This window comes from Mustela nigripes, chromosome 15 (genome assembly GCF_022355385.1).
Source record: "Mustela nigripes isolate SB6536 chromosome 15, MUSNIG.SB6536, whole genome shotgun sequence".
Classification (NCBI taxonomy): Eukaryota; Metazoa; Chordata; class Mammalia; order Carnivora; family Mustelidae; genus Mustela; species Mustela nigripes.
This window is the reverse complement of record NC_081571.1, coordinates 28334368-28357095: the sequence shown is the minus strand read 5'-3', so window position 1 is coordinate 28357095 and position 22728 is coordinate 28334368. Positions and strand designations below refer to the sequence as shown.

General features: G+C 47.3%; 1 protein-coding gene across 1 annotated transcript; it reads right to left on the bottom strand.

The window, feature by feature from the left end:
• Positions 1 to 1564: 1564 nt before the first annotated feature.
• On the bottom strand, positions 1565 to 20283 carry ERICH6B (glutamate rich 6B). The gene is made up of 8 exons (XM_059377781.1): positions 20257 to 20283; positions 19508 to 19644; positions 17084 to 17154; positions 12140 to 12288; positions 6306 to 6391; positions 5991 to 6143; positions 4161 to 4386; positions 1565 to 1780 (listed from the first exon to the last, which is right to left on the bottom strand). Exons 1-8 carry the CDS (start codon positions 20281 to 20283, stop codon positions 1565 to 1567), a joined length of 1065 nt encoding a protein of 354 aa, XP_059233764.1.
• Between the last annotated feature and the right edge of the window lie 2445 nt (positions 20284 to 22728).

The following is a 22728-nucleotide window of genomic DNA, read 5'->3' as shown; positions in this document are numbered from 1 at the left end:
ACTGCCCTGCTATTCCAGGTGAGGAAACAGGGGCTCCTTGCTCGGGGGCGGGGGGGAGACTTTCTTGTTGCTGAAACCCACTCAGAAGCTTCTGCCTCTCGTGGTGGGTGAGGAAAAGGGCTTCTGTGCGCGCAACATGAGTGTGGAGCCCACAGGGCACACTGAAGCTCTGCTGTGGGCTTGTGAGTGTGGGCTGCTGCGGTGGTCATCTGTCATTTATGGCTCATGTCCTTGCCCCATAGTGACTGTTGTTCTAGCTGAGGACAGCAAGGTGTGGCAAATAGTGGGGGTGACTGTGGACGCCCCACCCCCCAACCCCACTCCCTGCCTTCACCTCCAGGGCTCCCCCAGCTGCTGGGTTGTCATGGTTCGGGGTCATGGTGACTTCCAGTGAGGGTTGGTCGCAGGCAGTGTGAGATCAGCAAGGGGGCAGGGCCATGAAGGTGGGACTCTGGTGTCATTGTCACAGCAGGGAATGGCCAGCTGCCAGGCTGGGCTGGCTGGCTGGAAGGGTTTTCCTATCTCATCTCAGTTTAGGCTGCAGTGGAGGTCATCCTGGGAAGTTGCCATGCCCTGGGGTCTATAAAAGGCACACTGGAGGGGGCTGCCCAGCTCCTGAGTCCTCCTTTTCTAGAAACTCCTGCCCCTCCCAGTGCATAGGTGTCAAGACATAGCTCCACCCTCCTTACCACATGGGGCTGCACCAAGAATGGCTTCCCGATTAAGCCAGGCCAATCAGACACCTCTGGTGTCTTTTGAGACATGGGGAGGCAAAACCACATGAAGTGAGGGGCATAGACAACATGTCCTGAAGAATGTCACAGAGATGGGAATGGAAGTCATCTAGCTTCTGGGGACTTCCCATGCTCTGATCCTTTTCTGAGACCCACTGCACCTTCTGTCCATATGACTCATGTCCCTTTTTGCTTTACCTCCTTGAATTAGTGGCTGTTACCAGAAGTGTCCCAGCTAGTGGAGGGGGTTTGAGTGTGTGTGCTTTCGGGCTCCCGATGGGCTCCTGGGTTAGGGGACCTGCAGCAGTCTGGCGTTGGGTCACTGTCTGGGTCTCCCTGTGTCTTGGCAGACGTGAGAGATGGGTGTTTGTGATGATGTTAGGGTTAGTGAGAACTTCCCGGGTATCTAGACCCACTTTGCTGGCAAGGAAACTGAGGCATAAAGTGACTTGCCCCAGGTCACACAGCCAATGACGGGCAGAGGTATGCTTTGAGACTGTCTCCATACTGAGTCAACCCATGTACAGAGGAAGGCTGCAAAAGGCCTGCATTTTGTGACCAAAAAAGGTGACCAGTGAGGGCGCATGGGACAGGGGTTGACGGGTATTGCCTACTGAAACAACTTGCTCCTCATGCTGTCGGGTGAGGGTTTTTCTGTGCCCAGCTACAGATTCTTTTTTCAAACCAAGGAGCTGTGGTAAGTCCCAAATGACAAATCAACTCTCAAGGGACATCCACAGGGCTCTGGGGTTTTCCTCAGCACTCCTGGTAACTTTCCTGAGACAGTCCTCGGTGGCAGGAAAAGGCCCCAGCACGACGTGGTGACCACCCTACTTTGGGAGGTGAGAGTTCTCCTTCGGTTCCACGTTGTCGATTGGCAAGATCCTGGCATTATTGATGAAGTTTTCCAAGTCAGGGATGGTCAAGAAATTCAGGATCCTATTCATTTTCCCCAGGAGGACCTGCATCTTCCGAGCTGTTGAAACAATTTCTACCTCCAGGATGGCCTTCTGCTTCATTTCACTCAGCGCCTCTGGGGTTACGAACTGTGGGAATCCACAGAGAGCTCCGTGAGGATGAATGCTGCCCAGACACCATGCTTTCCACCCCAGGATTAGGCCCCGTGGACCAGGACTGAGTTTTCTCTGGAGACTCGCTCCAGGGCGAATTTGTGCTCCCAGCCTTGTCACTGGCAACACGTCCCTTTTTTGGCCCAGGCCTGTGACCACACAGCCACAGGGATGAAGGCTGAGACTACACTCAAGCCTGACCCTAAACCAATGGGTTACCAGCTCTGGGGCCCTTGTGCAGCCTGCCTGGCCAAGGCTGTCTTCCTGGGACTGTCCGGCTCCTCCCCATGGATTCCCACCGTGGAAGTGGGGTGGGGGAGACAAGCTCTACTGCAGGCGGGAAACTACAGAGCCTGAGCAAAGAGCCTGAGCTACAGAGCCTGAGCAAAGAGTCTCCTGGAGGGGGAAACAATAAAGGGGCATAGCAGTGTGTTCTGTTTCTGTGACGTATCCAGCTTATGAAATGTTCTCACACTAGTACCTTATTTAATCCTTACAATAATGTGGTGTCCCTTTTGCAGGCAGTAACGGACACGGAAAGTTCATGAGGCCTGCCTGGTGTCTCATGGCAAGAGGAGGGGCTAGTATGTTCTTCCTAGGGTGCCCTGGCTACTGGCCTTGGTGGACCTGCTGACTAGTCGCATGTGTGCTATTGGCTTCATTTGCCCCTGACCCCCTGCCCCTGCACTGGCCCAGCTACTGGGGCTGCCAGGCCTCCTGGGTTTTCTGCCTGCACCAGCCCTTCACCTGCCCTTCCTGGGCACTGGCTCCCTTTCCTGGCCCTCCTCCATCACTGGGACCCCACTGTCATCCAAAGTCCAGGGGCCCAGGCCCTCATACCCTCTCCACCCCAGCTGCTCCCTTAGCTCATCACCGCTGTGCAGGGGGAGGCTAGTGGATCACTGGGGATGGTGCTGTGTACCTACATTCCTCCTCTCTACTGGGTTGGCTGCTCCGGGGGACCCGGGGTAGGTAAGGAGGTTGGACGTGGTTACTTAGGATATAAAATGGCAGGCCTTGCTGGGCTAGCTGTCCAGATCTGTTTGGAACTTTCCCAGTTTGAGCACTCAGAGTCATATGTCCAGGAAAATACCTCAGTCCTGGGCAGGCTAAACCTTCCACGTTCTCTGCTTTCCTTCCCAGAATTTCATATGGCTTAATTTTGGCAGAGTCTGCTGTTTGGTTCTTCCCTCCATCCACCTACTTCTCCATCTGCTCACCTCCCAGGAAACAGGTCTGTCTGTCTGTCTCCCAGACAGGCCGTCCTACTTGCAGAGATCTTGAATACTTCTCTGGTGGGTCTGTAAACAGAGCCTTCCATGAACGGGAAAGGGGAGCCAGAGCACGAGCAGGGTCTTGTCTGGGTCTCAGAGGGGGGCCAAGGACACCCTATTCCTGTCTTGAACTCTGGAGAGAGAGGGGTCTCAGGAGCCCACCTTCTTTCCCACTCACAGTCAGAACTCCAGGGTGCAGACTCCCCATTTGTAGGGGGTTGAACTGTGACCTCCAAAAGATATGTCTGACTCCCAGTCCCTAGGACTTGTGACGGTCACTATATTTGGAGAGAGGGTTTTAGCCAATATAATTAAGCGAATGATCTCAGGATGAGGCCAGCCTGGACTTAGGGTGGGCCCTGAATCTGCTGTCTGGTGTCCTTACAAGAGAAGGGAGAGGGATATTGGATACAGAGAAGCCGGCTGCGTGAAGGTAGAAGGTTGGAGGGATGTCCCCCCAAGCCAGGGGGCACCCAGGGCCCCCAGAAGCTGGAAGAGGCAAGGAAGGATTCTCCCCCAAGCTCTTTGGAGGGAGTGTGGCCCTGCTGACACCTGGAGTTCAAGCTTACAGCCTCCAGAGCTGTGAGAGCTGAAGTTTCTGTTTTACGCCAACCAATTTGTGGTCATTTGTCATGGCAACCGTAGGACATGAACACACCTTTGCTACTTTCTTGCTCAGCCCAGGCTGAGCCCCCTGAACCTCTAGGTGCTCCTTGAGTGATTTGGGGGAGAAGAGGACACCAAGGGCAGGCGTGGGAACACAGATTTACCCATGGTTTCTGTTCCTGCCAACTGACAGGGCTGATGTGAGTGTCAGGTGAGAAGATGTATGTTGACATCTTCGCTTTATTGTCTGGCTTGCATCTGGGCTCTTTGGGGCTGTCTGGTTCCTCAGCTGGGAATCTCTAGGTGCTGGGAGTCCTGAGGGACTCGGAAGGTAAATGAACACCTCTGTCAAGCATCATGTTAACAAAGTTGGCCAGGTTGCTCTCTGGGTCACAGTGATGTAGAACATGTCCCAGAGAGAGGCCCGTGGCATGGCCCAGTGGGCACCTGCCTGGTGGAGGGAGTTGAGACCTTACCTTGTACTTGGTGCCCAGGTTTAAGCAGATTTGCTTCTTTTGGTGGCTGAAGCAGAAGATGATCTTATCCTGGCTCCTTATTTGTACCTTGATGTACTCGTTGATTTTCAAGGAGATGGACTGGAAAGGGGGTGCATGGACGTGGAGGCTGAGGTCCCACCAGTTCCAGGCCTTCTGGTATTTGCCTTTGGGGAAGTAGTAGCCCAGGTTTTGGCTCAGGCTCACCCTAGACCAAGGAGGGATCAGGCAACACTTTTTAAAAAGATTTATTTATTTACTTATTTATTTGAGAGAGAGCACAAGTAGGGGGAGGGCAGACTCCCCACTGAGCAGGGAGCTCAGTGCAGGACTTGATCCCAGGATCCTGGGATCATGACCTGAGCCCAAGATGATTAACTGACTGAGCCACTCAGGAGCCCCCTTTGCCCATAATTTTATGTATTACTTTGGGTAAGTCACTTATATTCTCTAAGTTTCTTTGTCAAGAAAATAAAAGTAGTTCCTAGATTTCCCTAAGGTCTCTTCTGGCCCTAAAAGGAAGTGTCATTATGGAGAAGAGGCCCTACAGAATGTAGCCAGATACTATTTGAAATAATTGTCTGGGTTTCTCGCCCACTGGCCACCTGGTACTTCTTGCACCTTTCAGACATCAGTTTCTATACAAAAGGCCCTTAGGGCAGGGCAGGTACCTCTGAGAACAAAGTTGTCAATTAGGAAATAGCATTTTAAAAACTCAAAGAAAAAAAAAGAAAAATTAAAGGAAAAAGCAAAAAACACACAAAATTTAAAAACTCAAAGAATATTTAAGAAACTGTTCTTAAGGGGTGCCTGGGTGGCACAGCTAGTTAAGTGTCTGATCCTTGGATCCAGCTCAGGTCATGATTTCAGGGTTGTGGGATCAAGCCCTACAGCTTAAGACTCTCTTTTCCTCTGTCTTGCCCAGCCCTTCCTGCCGCTCTCAAAAAAATAAATCTGAAAGAAAGAAAGAAAGGAAGGAAGGAAAGAAAGAGAGAGAGAGAGAAAGGAAGGAAGGAAGGAAGGAAGGAAGGAAGGAAAGAAGGAAGAAAATAGTCTTAAAAACCAGGACTGGTGGAGTAAAAATATTTTGGGGGGATTAAAAGCCAAAGTCTGGTTTTGACTACCAAGAAGAAAGGAAGTAGAAAGTTGATATAAGATGGTAGGCCTTTCCTACTCCATGACCACTTAGTGGGGAAGGGAAGAGGGAAATCCTGAAAAAAAACAAAAACCAAAAAATGGAGTACTTACCCCCAAAAAGATGGAGAAAGATTCTGAAGTTTGATTTGGTAAGATGAAGTTTCCCACCATGGCCAGAAATGGGAACTTAAGAACTAAGTTCGAGTGATCATGAAATACTTAGAAGTTTGTTTTTTGGGCATGATACATGTGTCTCCAAAGCCCTCACCACACCCTCCTCTCTGAGGCACCTGGGACAGAGGGGCCCTGGGTCCTTCTAAGATAATTCTTACCGGGCTTGACTCTCAGGAGGTGTAGAGGACATGGAACCAAGAGAAGTAGTCACCGTGAGTCTCTGATTGCTATTTTACCCTTGGGGAAGCTATGGGGACAAGGACAGAGTGTCTTCCCGCAGGTCAGGGACCTGCCTTGCTGCCACCATGATACCCATCTCCCTGTTTGCAACATGTGTGGGTCGGAGAAACAAATTCACAAGCAAATGAGGGAGAGAGCGCAAGAGAGAGAGACCGAGACCTAACCCATTGAAGGAGGATGGCTGTGTGGACTGGGAATCAACTCTTAACCACACTGCCTCTCTGTGGAGAGGTGTGTTTGGGACTCCCAACCCAAACTTACCAGATTTCTCTGTTTTCATCATAGAAGGTAGCATGCCCAGAGTTGTTGATAAGGGCCTGGACACACCTTTCTTCACTGTCTTCCAGAATGATGAATGTTAACTCCCTCTGTTTTGTACTGAGGATGAGCAGAGCCAGCTTTCCTGATGGATAGCTGCAAGACAGTTAAGGCACATGCAGCCCCTTGTGGTCCCCTGGGAAAGGCAGAGCCCTGTGGAGGACATGGGCCTCAGGAAGATCACGCCCCATCCCTGACCCACACACTTCTCAGGCGCCATGTGTGTCAATGTGAGTGGCCCTGGGCTTTGGTGGATACTGTATCTGGCCTGATCCATCAGGAAAGAGGATTTGGAAGACCGTCTCACTGGGGTAGAGGGTTAATTTTACGTCATGGTGAGGCACCTGGGAAGAAGAGATGAGCTTATTATAGAAAGTGCACAGGGGCTGATTGTCCCCAATTCAAAGTCTGGTGTTGTCACTAGAGTGCTCGGGATTGGTTTACTCTCCCAATGTCCACATTGCCAATCCACCATCACTACCCCACCCATCACTACTGCCACCTTGCTGAGGATTCTGGGTAGGAAGCCTCTCAGGGCCTCCTTGGTTTACTCATCTGTGTGACCAGGAGCTAGAGAGGGACCACTTTGTATGCTTGTACGTGCGCGTGCAGATTTTACTATCATTTCAATTCTCTAATGGTTCTTGGTTGTTTTTCTTTCTTTTTTCTTTAAGAGACTTTATTCATTTATCTGAGAGGGAGAGAACACAAACTGGGGGGAGAGGCGGGGAGAGGAGCAGATGGACAAGCAGACTCCCTGTTGACAGGGACACGAGACTTGATCCCAGGACCCCGAGAGCATACCTGAGCCAAAGTCCAGACACTTAACCAACTGAGCCACCCAGGGGCCCTGGTTATTGGTTGTTTTAGTTTTCTAGGGCTGCTGTAACAAAATAAACCAAGGATGCACTTTAAAACTACAGAAATTTATTTTCTTACAGAGGTGGAGGCCAGAAGTCTGAAATGAAGGAATCCGCAGGGTTAGCTCTTTCTGGAGTCTCCAGGAAGAATTTCTTCTGTGCCTCTCTCCTGGGTTGTAGTGATGACCTGCGATCCTTGTTCTGTGGCCTGTATGTGCCTGGCGGCAATATCTACCTTTATCACCATGTGCCATCCTCCCTGGGCCTCTGTGTCTTCATATGGCCATCTTCTTGAAAGAACACCCATCACGCTGGATTAGGGGCCCACCTTGCTTCAGCATGACCTCGTCTTAACCACATCCTTAAAGACTAATTTTCCAAAGAAGGTTCTGTTCTGAGGCACCAGGGCTTAGGACTTAAATACATCTCTTTAGGGGGATGCAATTCAACCCATAACACTGGCATTATTCAGGGTTTTTAAAGTTTCTTCTTGATTCAGTTTTAGTGAATTATATTTTTCTAGGACATTGTTCATTTTATTTATTTATTTATTTTTATTATTTTTAAAAAGATTTTATCTATTTATTTGATACAGAGAGAGGATCACAAGTAGGCAGAGAGGCAGTCAGAGAGAGAGGTTCAGGAAGCAGGCTCCCCGCCTGGCAGAGAGCCCAATGTGGGGCTCGAACCCAAGATTATGAGATGATGACATAAGCTGAAGGCAGAGGCTCAAACCACCGAGCCACCCAGGCACCCTTAGGACATTGTTCAATTTAGGTAAATTTTGAAATTTATTGTCCTAAAACTATTGTCATATGGTATTTTAAAAAAAAACCCTCTACTGTCTCCATAGTTATGACTTTGTCTTCATTCTTTTTATAATGACTATCTTCTCTCTCTCTCTCCTTTTTTTCCCTGGATAAACCTCACCTAAAGATTTGCCTATTTTACTAGTATTTTCAGAGAGCTTGCTTTTGGTTTGTTTATTCTATTTGTTTCCCATTTTATCAATTTTTAGTCTTAATGTTATCATTTATATACTTGTACCTTCTATACTTTTTTATATTATTCTATTTTATAATTACTTGAATTGAATATTGAGCTCATTTGTTTTCATCTTTCTTCTCAATCTTCCTACTCTTTTTTTTTTTTTTAAGATTTTATTTTTTCTTTGACAGACAGAGATCACAAGTAGGCAGAGAGGCAGGCAGAGAGAGAGAGAGAAGAGGAAGCAGGCTCTCTGCCAAGCAGAGAGCCCGATGAGGGACTCGATCCTAGGACCCTGAGATCATGACCTGAGCCACCCAGGCGCCCAATCCTTCTTAACATATATTTTTATTATGTTAGTCACCATACAGTACATTATTAGTTTTTGATGTAGTGTTCCACGATTCAAGAGAACGTATTTCATGGAACACCCAGTGCTCCATGCAATACATGCTCTCCTTAATACCCATCACCAGGCTTCATCAAGATAAAATCTTCTGCACAGCAAAGGAAACAGTCAATAAAACAAGAGACAACCCACAGATTGGGAGAAGATATTTGCAAATGACACTACAGATAAAGGGCTGGTATCCAAGATCTATAAAGAACTTTTCAAACTCAGCACCCAAAAACAAGTCAAAAAACGGGCAGAAGATATGAAGAAACACTTCTCCAAAGAAGACATACAAATGGCTAACAAACACACAAAAAAATGTTCAACATCATTAGCCATCAGGGAAATTCGAATCAATGCTCCTTCTTAATATCAGCATTAAAAGTTATAGCAGTGCTCTCAACATACTATTTTAGCTATTTCCCACGCAAATAGAAAAGTTTACGATTCATTCCATTCTAAATATTTCTGAATTTCCAGGGCGATCTCTTCTTTGACACATAATTTATTTGCAAGTGAGTTTTTAAATTTGCAAATGCATGGTGTGCATTTGGGTGATGTTATTATGACCAATTAAAACTCACTGGGCTGGGTGCCTGGGTGGCTCAGTCACTAGGCATCTGCCTTTGGCTCAGGTCATAATCCCTGAGTCCTGGGATCGAGTCCCGCATCGGGCTCCCCACTCAGTGGGAGGCCTGCTTCTCCCTCTCTCATTCCTCCTGCTTGTGTTCCCTCTCTTGCTGCGTCTGTCAAAAAAGTGAAATCTTTAAAAAACAAAACAAAACAAAACACCCCACTGGGGTAAGAGGACACAGTCTATGTGATATCAGCTGTTGAGCGTTTGCTGAGGCTTGTTTTGTGGCCCAGGGTGTCCTCAGTTATTGGAGGTGTGTCACATGCGGCTATTTCCTTGTGAAGGACACATGTCCTTGTCTTGTGTTTCCATGTGGGCACGAACACCCAAGCCCCTGGCTTATTCAGATGAGCTGTTCTCCCGCCTCTCGCCCTCCACTCCCAGCTCACCGCCCCGCCTCACCACCCCCTGCTCACACGCTCACTCCTCCGGTGTCTCCATTTCTCCCTCCTGGTGTTGACTCTGCCTCTTGCTTTCTTACACACTCTGCTCTGTATTTCTGACACTGACACTTTTTATGTGTCATCTACATTTCCCAGATGTTTGCAGTAGGAAAGCTTTTGGGGTCATCTAGTGTCCCACATGGCTCTAAATGGGTCAGTGGTTCTCCAGCTAGTATTTTTAACTGTTGAAGCCGCTTTGTTCAAGAAAGCTTACAGCAGAATGCCCAGATCTGAGATGATCAAAGACAAAGCTGCAGCTCTCTGAAGAGCTTAGGGCAGGCCTTGGAATACCATAATCCGGGCATCCGGGTGAGAACCACTTGAGGTGACAAAGGTCTGCAAACTGACTCCATCCCTACACCCAGCACTGTGCCGACCACTTTCTTCCACAGTGCAAGGACCCTACTAGGTAGACATGATCATTGGCTCCCCTGAAGATGAGGGCAGATGACATACACAAAGCTGTCCGGTGAGGGGAGAGCCAGAGGCCCGTGACCTGCCCCTTGCCTACAGACTCGTCCGTGGAATGCGCTGCCTCCAACCATTCAGCTCCCAGCTACTTCCCACATTCAGGCTACACATCACTGCCCTTTTCTGTTTTAACCTAAAAAAGTGCCTTGTAAAGACACCCAGGGTTGGTTTGTTCCTGATGGCCCGGAAGGAGCTTCTAGCTGTTGCTCAGGAGAGAATATTTGTATTTTAGGTCTTATTTTCACGCACCCCCTGAAAGCCTGACTTCGTCAAGATGCTGTCTGCCTGTCAAATTCAATTGTCATGGAATGATGTTTTCCTGCGAGGAGGACCCCACGGGCAAAGCAAAATCTCTGACCTGGAGGTGGACTTGTCGCATTTTCTCTCACTGGGAATTATGTAATGTATAAGTGGCTTCTCTAAAAGCCGATGCCTCATCACCATTTGTGTGGGGACAGAGTCTGAGACTAGGAGCTACCTAGTCTTACCTAGTCTTACCTACCTAAGAGAGGAGGGACTACATCTCTGGCCCATCCTTCATTTCTGCTAGAGTGGAAACTCTGCCTCTGGGGCCGGGCCCTGTGTTGTGAGAGATGTCTGTCTGGCCCCGAGTTCTCCCTGCCTCCTGGGTGGCTGCTGGCCACTCAACAGTTTGTTACACATTGGCTGTCTCCTCACCTGGAACAAAAATTCCATGGGCACGGGGGATTTTTTTGTTGGCCCTGGTATCTCTAGCCCCTAGATGAGGCCCTGGGGCATAGTCAGTTCTTACTTGATGTGTTCAGAAGGCATAGAGCCCATCACACCTTCCTCATTCCCACTTTAGTGACTCTTTTTTGAGCTTCAGACCTGGTTGTTCACTCACTCTGAATGACTCTCCTTTGAGAGGTGTTTACTTTTGGATAGTATCCAAATACTATAATAAACATTTTTTTTAAAGATTTTATTTATTTATCAGAGAGAGAGGGTGAGAGAGTAAGCACAGGCAGACAGAACGGCAGGCAGAGGCAGAGGGAGAAGCAGGCTCCCTGCGGAGCAAGCGTCCTCGATCCCAGGACGCTGGGATCATGACCTGAGCCGAAGGCAGCTGCCCAACCAACTGAGCCACCCAGGCGTCCCTATAATAAACATTTTTTAAATGTACCATGTGTTTTCTTTAATAGGCTTTATTTTTTAGAGTAGATGGCAGCAAAATTGAGCAGACACTACAGAGATTTCCATACATCCTTTGTCCCTATACCCATGCACAGCCTTTCCCACATTTTACACCCTGCACCACAGTGTCCATCACACTCAAGGAGCCTACACTGACACGTCATTATCGCCCAGAGTCCATAGGTTACATTAAGGTCCCCTTTTGGTGTTACATATCTTATGGGTTTGGAAAATGTATCATGGCATATGTCCACCATTACTGTATCATACAGACTATTTTTATTGCCCTAAAAATTCTCCATGCTCAACCTATGCATTCCTCCTTTACATTGTTTCTGTAGTTTTGTCTTATAGTTGGAGTGACTCTATAGTAGTCATATAGTAGTGACTCTGTAGTCACTACTATAGTGACTCTATAGTAGTGACTCTATAATAGTCATATAGTGACTCTTATAGTAGGAACACTATAATATGTAGACTTTTCAGTTTAGCCTCCTTGACTTAGTGATATGAAGTTAAGACTCCTCCATGTCTTTCTATGGCTTGATAGCTCATTTCCTTTTAGCACTGGATAATATTCTATTGGATGTACCAGTTTATTTACCCATTTACTATGTGATTGATTTAAAAAAATATTTTATTTATTTATTTGACAGACAGAGATCATAATCAGGCAGAGAGGCAGGCAGAGAGAGAGGAAGGGAAGCAGGCTCCCTACTGAGCAGAAAGCCCGATGTGGGGCTCAATCCCAGGACCCTGAGATCATGACCTGAGCTGAAGACAGAGGCTTTAACCCACTGAGCCACCCAGGTGCCCTATGTGATTGATTTTTGATAGAGATTTTTAATTTATTACGGGATGGAATTTATGTATTGTAATATATATTTCCCTTACTCTCCTCCCAATCCCATCCAATTGCCTAAGTCAGGCCTTGCAGGTAGAGGAGTCTCAATGAACCCAAGCGAAAGTCCCAGTTAATCTGCCCATAACCCACACACTCAAGTGTGCCTCTCTATGTGGAGCACAGTTTTCTTGTTTGATTTCACATTGCATGTTAGTTCTGATGGCTCCCTGATGGTGTGTGTGTATATCTCATCTGAGCAAAAACCCCACACAAAGTGAAAACCCCAAGGCACTGCCCTACCTACCTCAGTCTTGCTCTGTACCCATTCTGTATCTATTTCTAATTTCTTCTTAGGATGAAAAACACGACGGGGTTTTTTTACTTCTGTCACAGACTCCTGGACTTCTGGTGGCTGATTCCATAATTGAAATGTGAAAGTAGAAATATCTGGGCCTTCTGCAGCAGTTTTGGGGTTGAGTAAGTCTGAGAGAGAAGAGAAAGAAAGTTTAGCCCAATCTTTCTCAGGACACCAAAGGGAGGGCGAGGGTTTGAGATATTGACCCTATCCACCAAGTAACGAAGGCTGCCCGGTAAGTAGAAAGAGTAAACCTTTGGAGAGAAATGTAGGCATTGAATTTCCAGCTTTCTTATTTTCTGCATTCATGCATTCAACATATATTTATCCAGACCTACCGTGTGCCAACCCAGGGCTAGCTGCCAGACACCGTGCTAAAGACCAACCAGGCCAGACTTGGGGATGCTGGGGGTGATATGCCAACCCCATGCCACTAACTGGACTGGCTGCTAAACTGTTCATTTAAAAAATAGGCAAAAGTGGGGCATCATTAAAAAAAAAAAAGGAAACATACTCTAAACATGCTATTTTACCTTAAAACCTAAATGTGTATTAGCATGCCATTTTGAAACGAGGGCAAGGTCTTTCCTTTGTGGGTGGATCTGATGACAGGCTCTGTGGTCATTTTTGCTCAAAGCATGTTCATAATTTATTATCTATAATTTTCATTTTTGGTAGATTCTAAATAGTCTGAGTGCAGAATCATGGTCTTTAAAAAGTTTTAGCTATTCCTCAATCTTTTTTTTTTTTGTTAAATCTTCATGCTTAGAAATTTCTGAACTTTTTTTAAAAAAGACTTTATCTACTTATTTTGACAGAGAGGGATCACAAGTAGGCAGAGAGAAAGGGGGGAAGCAGGCTTGCTGCTGAGCAGAGAGCCCGATGTGGGGCTTGATCCTGGAACCCTGAGATCATGACCTGAACCGAAGGCAGAGGCTTAAACCCAGTGAGCCACCCAGGCGTCCCTTTTTCTCAATCTTTAATGTATGTTTTGTCCACATCTAATTTAAAGCAGGTTTTTAAAAAAGCTATTTTCCTATTGAGTTTTTTTTTAAAGCATTCAGCTTTTTTTTCACAGCATAAAGTTTCCTTTTATCATCATTTCTGTCCATTTTGATAACCATTGAATTTTGGAACTAAATGAGGAGGGCTGCTGAGGAACAACCCTGCTCCCAGTGACTCCACAGGCATCAGACAAACAGCCAGAACTGAGGGGCTGCGGCCCGGTTCCCTTGGCAGCTAACTGGACCAGCGGGAGTGGGGAGTATGTGTCAGTTAAGAGAGCTTCCTTGTCCTACCACTGGGGTCAGCACTGTTGGAGGAGGTCAATGGGAGCATGGGATCACTGGTTGACCTCTGACGTAGAGCCAGGCAATTAGAAACTCCTCACCTGCTCCCTATCCTTGGAATGTACCTTCTGCCCGCCAGCCCTTCCCACAGCCAGAGCCATTTTCAAGGCTTTTCAAGGCCTTGAGAGCTGCATGGAATTGAGACCTGGGACTGAACCCAGTGCAGGCCTCTAGGTCAACTTGCAAGATCCTGGCGGGCAGGTGTGGACATCTACTTGTCTCTCGGCTGCCCAAGATGAGCCTCAGAAGTAAGTTCTCTTGCTTATTGAGATGGCCACCGACCAGTCTGGAGAGGGCTTTCTTGAGTCTCTCCTGGGCCTCCAGTTTCTAATTTCACCCGGAGCCCTGCCAAGGTGTCCCCCAGGGGCCAGGAGAGCTCCCAGGAGGGGACCCAAGGAGGCCTGGAGGCTGAGGAGACAGCCAGGGAAGTAAGCTTCTGACAGGTAAGGGGAATTTACAGTATAAGTATGGTGCCGTGGAAGACCACAGTGGGACAGTTAGAGGTGACTGGTGACTCCAGGGAGTCAGGCAGGGCGTTCCCTTGATCACTCATTTAGTAAAGATCTGTGTATCTGGGGCCCAGAACTCTCCTCAGTATTGGGGATTGCTGTAGTCCCTGCTTTCCATTCTAGTAGAGGAGGTTGATGCTAAACAAGTGAGCAGATACAGCTTAACATGCCAAATGGCTGGGAGCGCTTTGAAGAAAAGTCAGGCCGGGTGAGAAGGGTGGAAAATGTGTGTGTGTGTGTGTGTGTGTGTGTGTGTGTGTGTGTGCACGCGTGTAGGTGTATGCACACTGGCTTATAAAGGGTAGCCATGGAAACTATTTCTGATAAGGTGACAGTTAAGAGAGACCTGAATAAAGTGAGGGAGCAAGCCATGGGGATATTGGAGCCAAGAGTGCTCTAGACAGAGGAACAGCAAGTACAAAGGCCCTGTGGCAGGGGATGTCTGGCCCATCCCAGAACTGAGGGCTTTCTAAGCCATATGAGGAAGGTGGGCATTTTCCTGGAGCCAATGGAGGGCCAATGAGGAGTTTTAAAAAGATTATTCAGAAAACAGTGCAAAGGAAGGACTGAGAGAGGAGGAGAAGGGAATCAGGGAGACTAGGGAGAGCTCCTTCCCAGGAGAGATGAAGGTTCTTGAGGTAGAGTCAGTGAGAATGGGGAGGGGTGGCTGGGGGATGGGAGGAGAATCTAGAACCGTGGCATGTCTGAGGAACTAAAGCACCTACCAAGTAGAGCTCAGGGAGGCAGAAACAGGGGTGGCAGGGCAGGGTCATTTGGAGACCTGTATAGGAAGTTTGGAAGCAGGTCTCAGTCTCCCTGTGAGGAGCACCTTCCTGCTCTAGTATCTGCTTACAAATGATAATGATTTGTCAGAGGGGAAAAGCGACGTGAGCCCAGCTGTGGTTCCTGAGTGTCCATTAGAAATTAATAGCATTTCAGAAAAAGGTGAAGGTAAAAGAAGACATTTATATGTTCATTTTGTTTCCCTGTCAGAATGCTAAAATCATGGACATTCTGGTCTGAGCTGTACTCCAGCTCTGCCATGATGAGGGCGAGGCTTTAGACCACCCTTCCGAGCCTCAGTTTCCTTAAAATAGGATGATGCTTTCTATAGAGACCTATGGAGTTACTGTGAATATTGCCTGCTGGGCGCCAGCCGCCTGGGGAGTGTCCATAGATCTGTGGTCTTCACGCAGGAGCTTTGAATTTTGACCGTTCATGATTTAGGCTGTGTAGTACTCTCCCACCTCTTTTCCTAGACGAGATGGTTCTGAACAGGAAAGGCTACGTAATTTAAGAGGCCCCATGCAAAATGAAAATGCAGGAGTCTTTGTTCTAAAATTATTAAGAATTTCAAGACAATGACAGCAGCGGACATTAAACCAAGCACAGGGCCTCTCTAAGTATGGGGCCCCAAGGGACTGATCACAGGTCCCACACCCATGCACCCAGCCTGGGCTCAGAAATCGGTGTGTGCAGAGACTTGGGGCTGTGTGCCTACAATAGGGAGGGTCTGCCTACTGGAAGTAAGTGAGTTTATATCTCAAAGAGGCTGGGAGGTTTCTTTGGGACTGGTTACAACAAGAGCGCAAAGAGGTTACCTTTATCTATTTGAAATGTTGCTCTTTTTGTTTGTTTAAAAAGCTCAAACCTTCTAGGCTTCAGCTGTCCAGAGGAGCAGGGAGTGGCGAGGAGCGGTGGTGAGGCACTATGGGAGTCTGGCGTATCAAATCTCATTTGCTAGTTGGAAGTCCTACCCTGGCCATGTGACAGTGGAGTATCCTGGTAGGCCTTAATTTCCCACAGGAACAGATAAACAAAATCATGCATGCCTACACTATCAAACAAAACACTTATTGAGTGCCTACTGTGTGCTTTGCTTGAAGGTGCCAAGGGATGAAAGACACAGTTGTCTATAGCCCAGAGGGAACAGAACTATGAGCAGTAGACAAGTATAGCATTGGAAGAGAAAGAGATTTTTGTTGTGTTTTGGCAGCTGAGCATCTGAACCCCCCTCCTTGTTTTGGGGGCACCCCGCTGTGTGTGTCTTGGTGAAAGGCAGGGGCTTCTTACTATGGAAATTGAAGGTAGCCATTCTTCTCCTTGCCTCCTAACCCCAGTGAGGACACGAGAGCTAGGCTTAGAAGGCCCTCACGTTTTCTTCTCCAGACACACTGGCCTTTTGTTGAATATGCCAAGGGGATGAGCCCCAGGTTTGGCCTGAGAGGTCTTGGGCAGAATGTGGCTTGTGCCCTCACAATGGCTGGATGATCTCAGGTTAAGTCTCCTCCTCGCCTCCCTGAGCCTTAGCTGCTTTATCCTGCTTCACGTGGTTAGGAAGATTATTCGAATCATATGGAATATGTGAGAGAACCTAGTCCACAGCAGTTACTCCCGAAGAGTGAGGTCATTGGCATAAATCAGTGTTGGGGGACGGGAACACGGTCTTGGGAAGGAATCTGAGGCCCAGTGAGAAACTGGTTAGGACTGGTTAGCTATGTCTGCCATGGGTATTCTTGCCATTTCTACATTAGTTGTACCTAGTCATCTGAAAGATAAGTGGTGGCTTTGAGTTTCTGAATGAAGTAGGCTCACAGCTTAGGCTCTTGGCCCAAGTTTCCACAATGAGACTTAAAGACATTGACAACCTCCATGATGCAAATCTTAACAGCTGGACCTAGATGCATTCAGTATCTGATCTAGGTAGCCCCACAAATCTAGGTTAAATTCTTTCCTATGGGGCTGCATAAGCTCTTCTTCCCACTCTAGTACTTAACCCTTGCATATGTGAATGCCCCTGATTTCTTATCTATCCTCATCCATATCCCCCCAACCCACCCCAAAAAGGATAAGCTAGCCCCAGACTGTGTCCATCTTGCTTGATGTTTTATCCCTGGCAGCTAGGACCTTGCAAACCCAGTAGGTGCTCAAGCTAGGCGAGGAACATTTCTGCCTCCTTTAGGATACATGGCAGAAGGTGAGAGGCAGCCAGATTCCCACAGCAGAGCTGATCACAGGATGGAAAATGGGAGAGCGGTCCTTACTTTCACGTTTCTTCATAATCCAGAGGATCGTTGTTCTGTATTTTTCAAAATTTTTCTTCAACCTAAAAGGAATGCGAATTACATTTAAAAGCTGAGACTATCAGGCTCTCTGCTCAGCAGGAAGCCTGCTTCCCTTCTTCTCTCTCTGCCTGCCTCTCTGCCTACTTGGGATCTCTGTCTGTCAAATGAATAAATAAAATCTTAAAAAAAAAGCTGGGACTAAACTCATGTGTTGTACATGTCATGCTATGCGTTGTAGACAATGCTAGAGCCTCCTGGGTGTTTCTCATCGTTGAAAAATCGGGCCCATGGCTCTGCTTTCAGACTGTTTCTTCCAGTCAGGACTCAGGAATAAAGGGACAGCACATTGTATAGACTCAGTGCTTGATCCTGGACTCTGAGCTGACCCCCGAACCATTCAAAATGAATTTAACAAGGGTCTTCAGGAGCTGCGACAGGGCTGGGAAGTCCAAATGCAAGGCTGGCTCTATGAGTTAAGCTCATGTAGGTCTGACCTTTCAATGGCTTGTGCATATCCCAGAGAAAGTTGCATTTGCAAATAGCTGGGAGGAACAGCCCTGCAGAGTCACTCAAGACCCCTTTGCATGGAGTGGAAACATTTCCAATAATCTTATTCAAAATGACATGAAAGCCACACTGAGGTACAGCTCTTCAGAGTGATCAAGCCCTTACCCCATTCTCTTATCCATATACAAAGCAAGTCATCTTGGGACTGCAATGGCTGGGGCTATTTTACTTCTAAATAAGGGTAGTCTCCAGGATGCTTCCTGGTTCTCAGATCACAGCTCCTTTGAAAGGGAATGTGTTGGAAGGAGTGAGCTTCCCAGGCTTAACTGGATCTGAGAAAGAAGGCGGCTTTTGACAGGACAGATTTCAAGTTCTCAGTTTGGATTCATCAAGGGGAGAGGAATAATTTAACCTCAAGTAACTCCAGGAAGCAAATGCCTTTTGCTGGGAAGGGCTGAGCTGTTTTCCCTGGCAGGGAGCAGGTTTCCTGTTTGTACTTTGGAAGCAATGGTGGAACTTGAGAACGAACTCTTCATGGCCCATTTGTATCAAATGTTTTTTGTTTTATCTATGAGCACTTTGAGTGGAATTAAAGCAGTTACCTAGCCTGCCATCCTCTGTGAAAGAATAAGGACTGAACTGGGGTTGGGGTGAAGCCTGACGTACAGGCTGAGAGCAGGTTGCCAAACATATGCAAGAGTAAAGTCCAGTGAGGGGACCCAGCCAGAGGCACCCAAGGCCCTCCGGGAGATGTTGCTCCTTTGGCTCCTCGCCCACCTTTCCAAGCTGGTGGAATTCTTGCCAGCTAGCTCCTCAACAGCAGAGACTCTGAGATACACACTGCTCTATCGATCAGCACCCAGTAGATCAGCATGTACTAGGTGCTCAGGAAATACGTGTTGAGTGCAGTAAGATTAGAATGAACCTTGGTTATGGACTTCAATGGATGGAACAGGTTGGGGAATTGTCACATAGGAGGCAAGATAACCTACATGGAGGTTACTTTGCATTTGTTTTTGTAGCTCTGTAAGGATCTGAAAGCTTGGATGGTCCTTGTGTTTTGCTTCCTAGAGAAGCCTCAGGGGTCTCTGGCTCCAGGGGTCTACTGAACCCAAAGCAGAAGTCTTGGTTTCTGTGAAAGCTTCAACTCCTCAAGGAGGTTATGTGGGGCACCCTGTGTCCCTACAGCCTGTTCCTTGGTACCATTGCCAGAGTCTGCAATAGATGTACAGGAGGCCTGAACATTCTTCTTGCTTGCTAAGGTTTCTGATAGTTGAATAATTGAAAATTCAGGCTTATCACGCATCACAGACTGGAAGTACAAACAGAGTTTGGGAGCATTTTGTGACCTGGGACCATGAAAACTAGGAAGACTTGGTGCCAGGAAGTGTGGAGTAACCTTATTTTTCCTCACTCCAGTTGGAGATTCTGGCCATGACTCCCATGTTGGTGCAGCTCATGGCTTTTCCCACTCCAGGGGGCATGGAAGAGTATTGCCTAACCTATGATGCAGATGCCTTGATCCCCCATTGTCCCCTCTTTTACAAGGCCAGGTCTCTGAGCCTTGCTCCCTAGACTTCTGTATAAACTCATGGTCCCTCTAAGACTTTTCTTACCCTGGATTTCCATCCCCTGTCACTGCCAGCCTTTGATACTATTTCGACCCTTCCACACTTATAAATTTCCTTGTTCTTGGCTTTTGGCAGCCAGATCATTCTGTTCCCCCACCCCCTGAACTTGCCCTTGCTCTTGGGCCTGCTCTTTGACTCAGGGAACCCGCCTGACCCTGCTCTTTTCTCTATGCTGGCCCAATTTAGACGTTTCCTACTGCTACTGCCAGCCTGCCTGAACCCACTGACCCATAGCTTGATCCCTCCTGTCACTTACAGAATTCCCAGTTTCCTTCTGGTTTCACTCTCCAGAAGTCCAGTCAGCGGGACATCAATATCCTCTTCCTGTTCTTTGCGAGCCGCCATTTCTTTGAGCATGGTCCTAAACACTGCCTGATAGGAGGTGCTATGATGCTACAGAAAGAACAGAATGAAAGACCCAGAAAAGGGGAATTAGCTTACCAGTGAAGCCCTTTCCTGACTCCCAAAGGCGCCATGTGAGATTTCAACATGCTACTAGAAAAACGCGAACAGTGGGAACAGTAGAGTGGCTGGCAAGATTTGTTTTAAAGAATATTTCCATTATCCTCAGACTCCACACTCCCCAATTCACTCAAGGTTGGTTTGTTTGTTTTTCAATAACAGCATGCCAAGAAATCTTTTCAGACCATAAAACTACCCTTTTACCAAATGTGGAGATGGGTATAGAACATAAAAACACCTCCATGATTTAATAGTGTAACAGGCTTTCTGAGTTGCAGGAAAGGCCTGGCAGGAACGGTTGCTTCCCTATGAAGGATGGCAGTTTCAGGAAGGCGGGGTAGGATCTAGCATGTTATAGAGGTGGACAATTCTGTATTTAGAGAGTCTTCCAAAGCAATGATGTTGCCAGCTGCCTTTTGATTTTGTAAATTGGAGCATTCTGTCCCAAGTCTGTGAAGCTAATGACCATGACTGACTCATAGGTAAGTCCTCACTGGAGTTTCTTTTCTGGATCCCTTTGGACAGAGGAGAAATCCAGCTCACTGTCGAAGAAAACCAGGGTGCTTTCATGTTGCCCTGCTCGCCTACAGGCTGAGGCTTTATGGTGGTTGGTCAACATTTGATCATGTATAGCAGACCATTAACTTATCAGCCTCCTGTCAGAAGCGGAAGGCAGACAGAGCCAAAGTTGCATATGGGCTGGGACAAAGATAAGAAAGTAGCCTGTGGTTGACCATATTTTCTAGGTTTGGGGAAAAGCTGAGGTGCCTCCGGTCTGGCTTGCCCAATTCCCAGCCTCTGTATGTGCCTCTCCCATCACTGGTGTTAATTAAATTAGCAGGCTATTCCACAGAGGTGGCTCAAATGCTGGGCCTAGGTGAGCAAACCAAAATCTCAGCCTACTGATGTCTCAAAGTTATGAATCAAAACCTAAGGACAACCAATTCCGAGCAGCCAATTAGGTCTTACGCGATGGCCAATCAAAAACATCCTTGCTCCGCTTCTGCCTCTTCTTGATAAACGCTTCTCCCCCCAGCTCCTGCCAGTGGAGCACTCCTAACCACTTCCAGTTTGGGGATGCACAGTTCCAATCAATATATGCTCAATAAAAATGTTTCATATGCCTCAGTTTATCTTTTAACACTGGAGTCAGCACCTCAGAGCCCGGCGAGGTTAAGGCCCAGGGTGCCAGTATGTCTTCCCCTAAACTCCTCATGGTTGACAACTCAGCCTGTGGGATGGAAAGACTCCCTGTTTGCCTAGACCAGTGATCTCTCACCATCCCCTTCGGATTCAAAATTTGAAAATATGATGAGAAAATATGATGCCCACCATGGTCCAGCAGACAACAAACCCATCGATGGGCCTCGTTGAAGTTCTCATCCCATCTAGGAGTTGCCACCCCATTCAATTTAGCCAGCACATGTGGCATCTTAGAGGTTTGCCCCATTTGTGTCCCCTGCCTGTAGAGTAGAACTGTCCTCCTCATCATGCTAGGTGTATCAAGTACCCCAGTGATGAGTTCTCCAGGCCCAGAGACTCCTCCAGGGGGAATCTCTGGTTCTTACAACAAAAAGCATTTGCACAACAAGGTTTGGGACACATGGGCATGTCATAGAGCTAAAACAAGAATGTATAGTGAACTAAAAAGAGCAAAGGTGTTGAACTGTCAGAATAACCCAAGGTATAGGTTGATAGCATCTATCCAAAGAGAAGGACTTCAGCTGCCTCTCTTTAGTTTGTACCTCTGTGGTTTCTGGTATTCCTCCAAAAGGGGCCTCAAAAGGCCATGCAAACAAGTTGTTGAGCTGCAGGGACCATGTGGCATTTATTCCGATCTTTCTGTCCTGCTCTGGGCCCACTTGTCCACATCTGCCACCTATGATGTTTCTCGAAGTACTGCTTTCCAAGCTGGACAGCTGCCTATCATAAGAACGCCAGCATCTGGGCAGGGGGCTGTGTAGCCCAGCAGTCACTGAGCCCTCCCAGGTCACCATGTACAAGCACACAGGCCATGTCTCCCCTCTGCCTGCGACTGCAGCTTCGGCCGCCACAGTGAACCTCTGCTGACAGGCACGCTGACAGGTTCTGAATAATTTAAGTTTCTAATTAAAACAATTCATTGAGATTTCAGCTCTTGCTGAACAACCTTTCGAAAATGCCTGAGCTTACTTTCCTATCTTAGTAAATCCAGTGAGGTGAACTTGAGTTCCAGAAATTGTTTCTTCTCCCTTTTAATGTGGTTTTCCTGTATTTGAAAAGCAATTCTTACTAATATGATGTATACAGAAATAGCTGTGGACAACCAGAAATTTAGGGCTAAATACAAACTGAGACCAGAAATTTTCCTCATTAAAAAAAAAACAAACCCAAATACCTGCCTTTTCTTTTCTTTTTGTTACTTTTTCTGTTGTATATTTAGAAAAATAGATATCAATTTTGAGTTCCATGGACACAAGATTTTACTCTTGTGATTGTAGTTAATACCAGGAATCCTGAGAAAGTTTCTTAGCCATAATGGAAAGGATGCATATTAATGTTTCCGTCTGCATCAACATGCATTGTAAGTCTTAGAAGTAAGTTGACACAGGAAGTTAGAGCCACCAGGCTGTACCAGCAGATAAAATATTCATGCAGGAAAGACACTGCATACTGTAGACATAAGGCTTATTTAAATTATTATGACTTCCCATCTCCTCTCTGGTTATGGGCTCCAGCTGGGGAAAGGACATCCCTTGACGCTCGGGGATGGTTCTGCACCCCTCTGCAGGTGCTAGTGGCAGGTGACAGATCTGGGGAGGGTCATCTGCTGCTAGTTGCCGTGGTGTCCACTTGGGTGGCAGCGGCTGTTGTCTCCAGCTTCTGTCTTGCCAGGCTGCCCCATTCCTGGCTCTTTGGTCAGAGATAGCAGGTGTTCCTTGGGGGCTTTTGTTGTCTGTGCTTGTTGGGGTTTCCGAGTTGCTGTCTTTCAGCACTTCATTGCCAGGGAGAGATGAAGCAGAACGAAAACCCAGG

Excerpts from the sequence above, each read along its gene's own strand:
- ERICH6B (XM_059377781.1), bottom strand. The coding sequence starts at position 20,283 with ATGAAAGCACCCTGGTTTTCTTCGACA. Across the intron at positions 6,144-6,305 it reads GATGGATCAGGCCAGATACA|CTATCCATCAGGAAAGCTGG; the intron begins GTATCCACCAAA and ends ACTGTCTTGCAG. Across the intron at positions 4,387-5,990 it reads GATGAAAACAGAGAAATCTG|GGTGAGCCTGAGCCAAAACC; the intron begins GTAAGTTTGGGT and ends TCCTTGGTCTAG.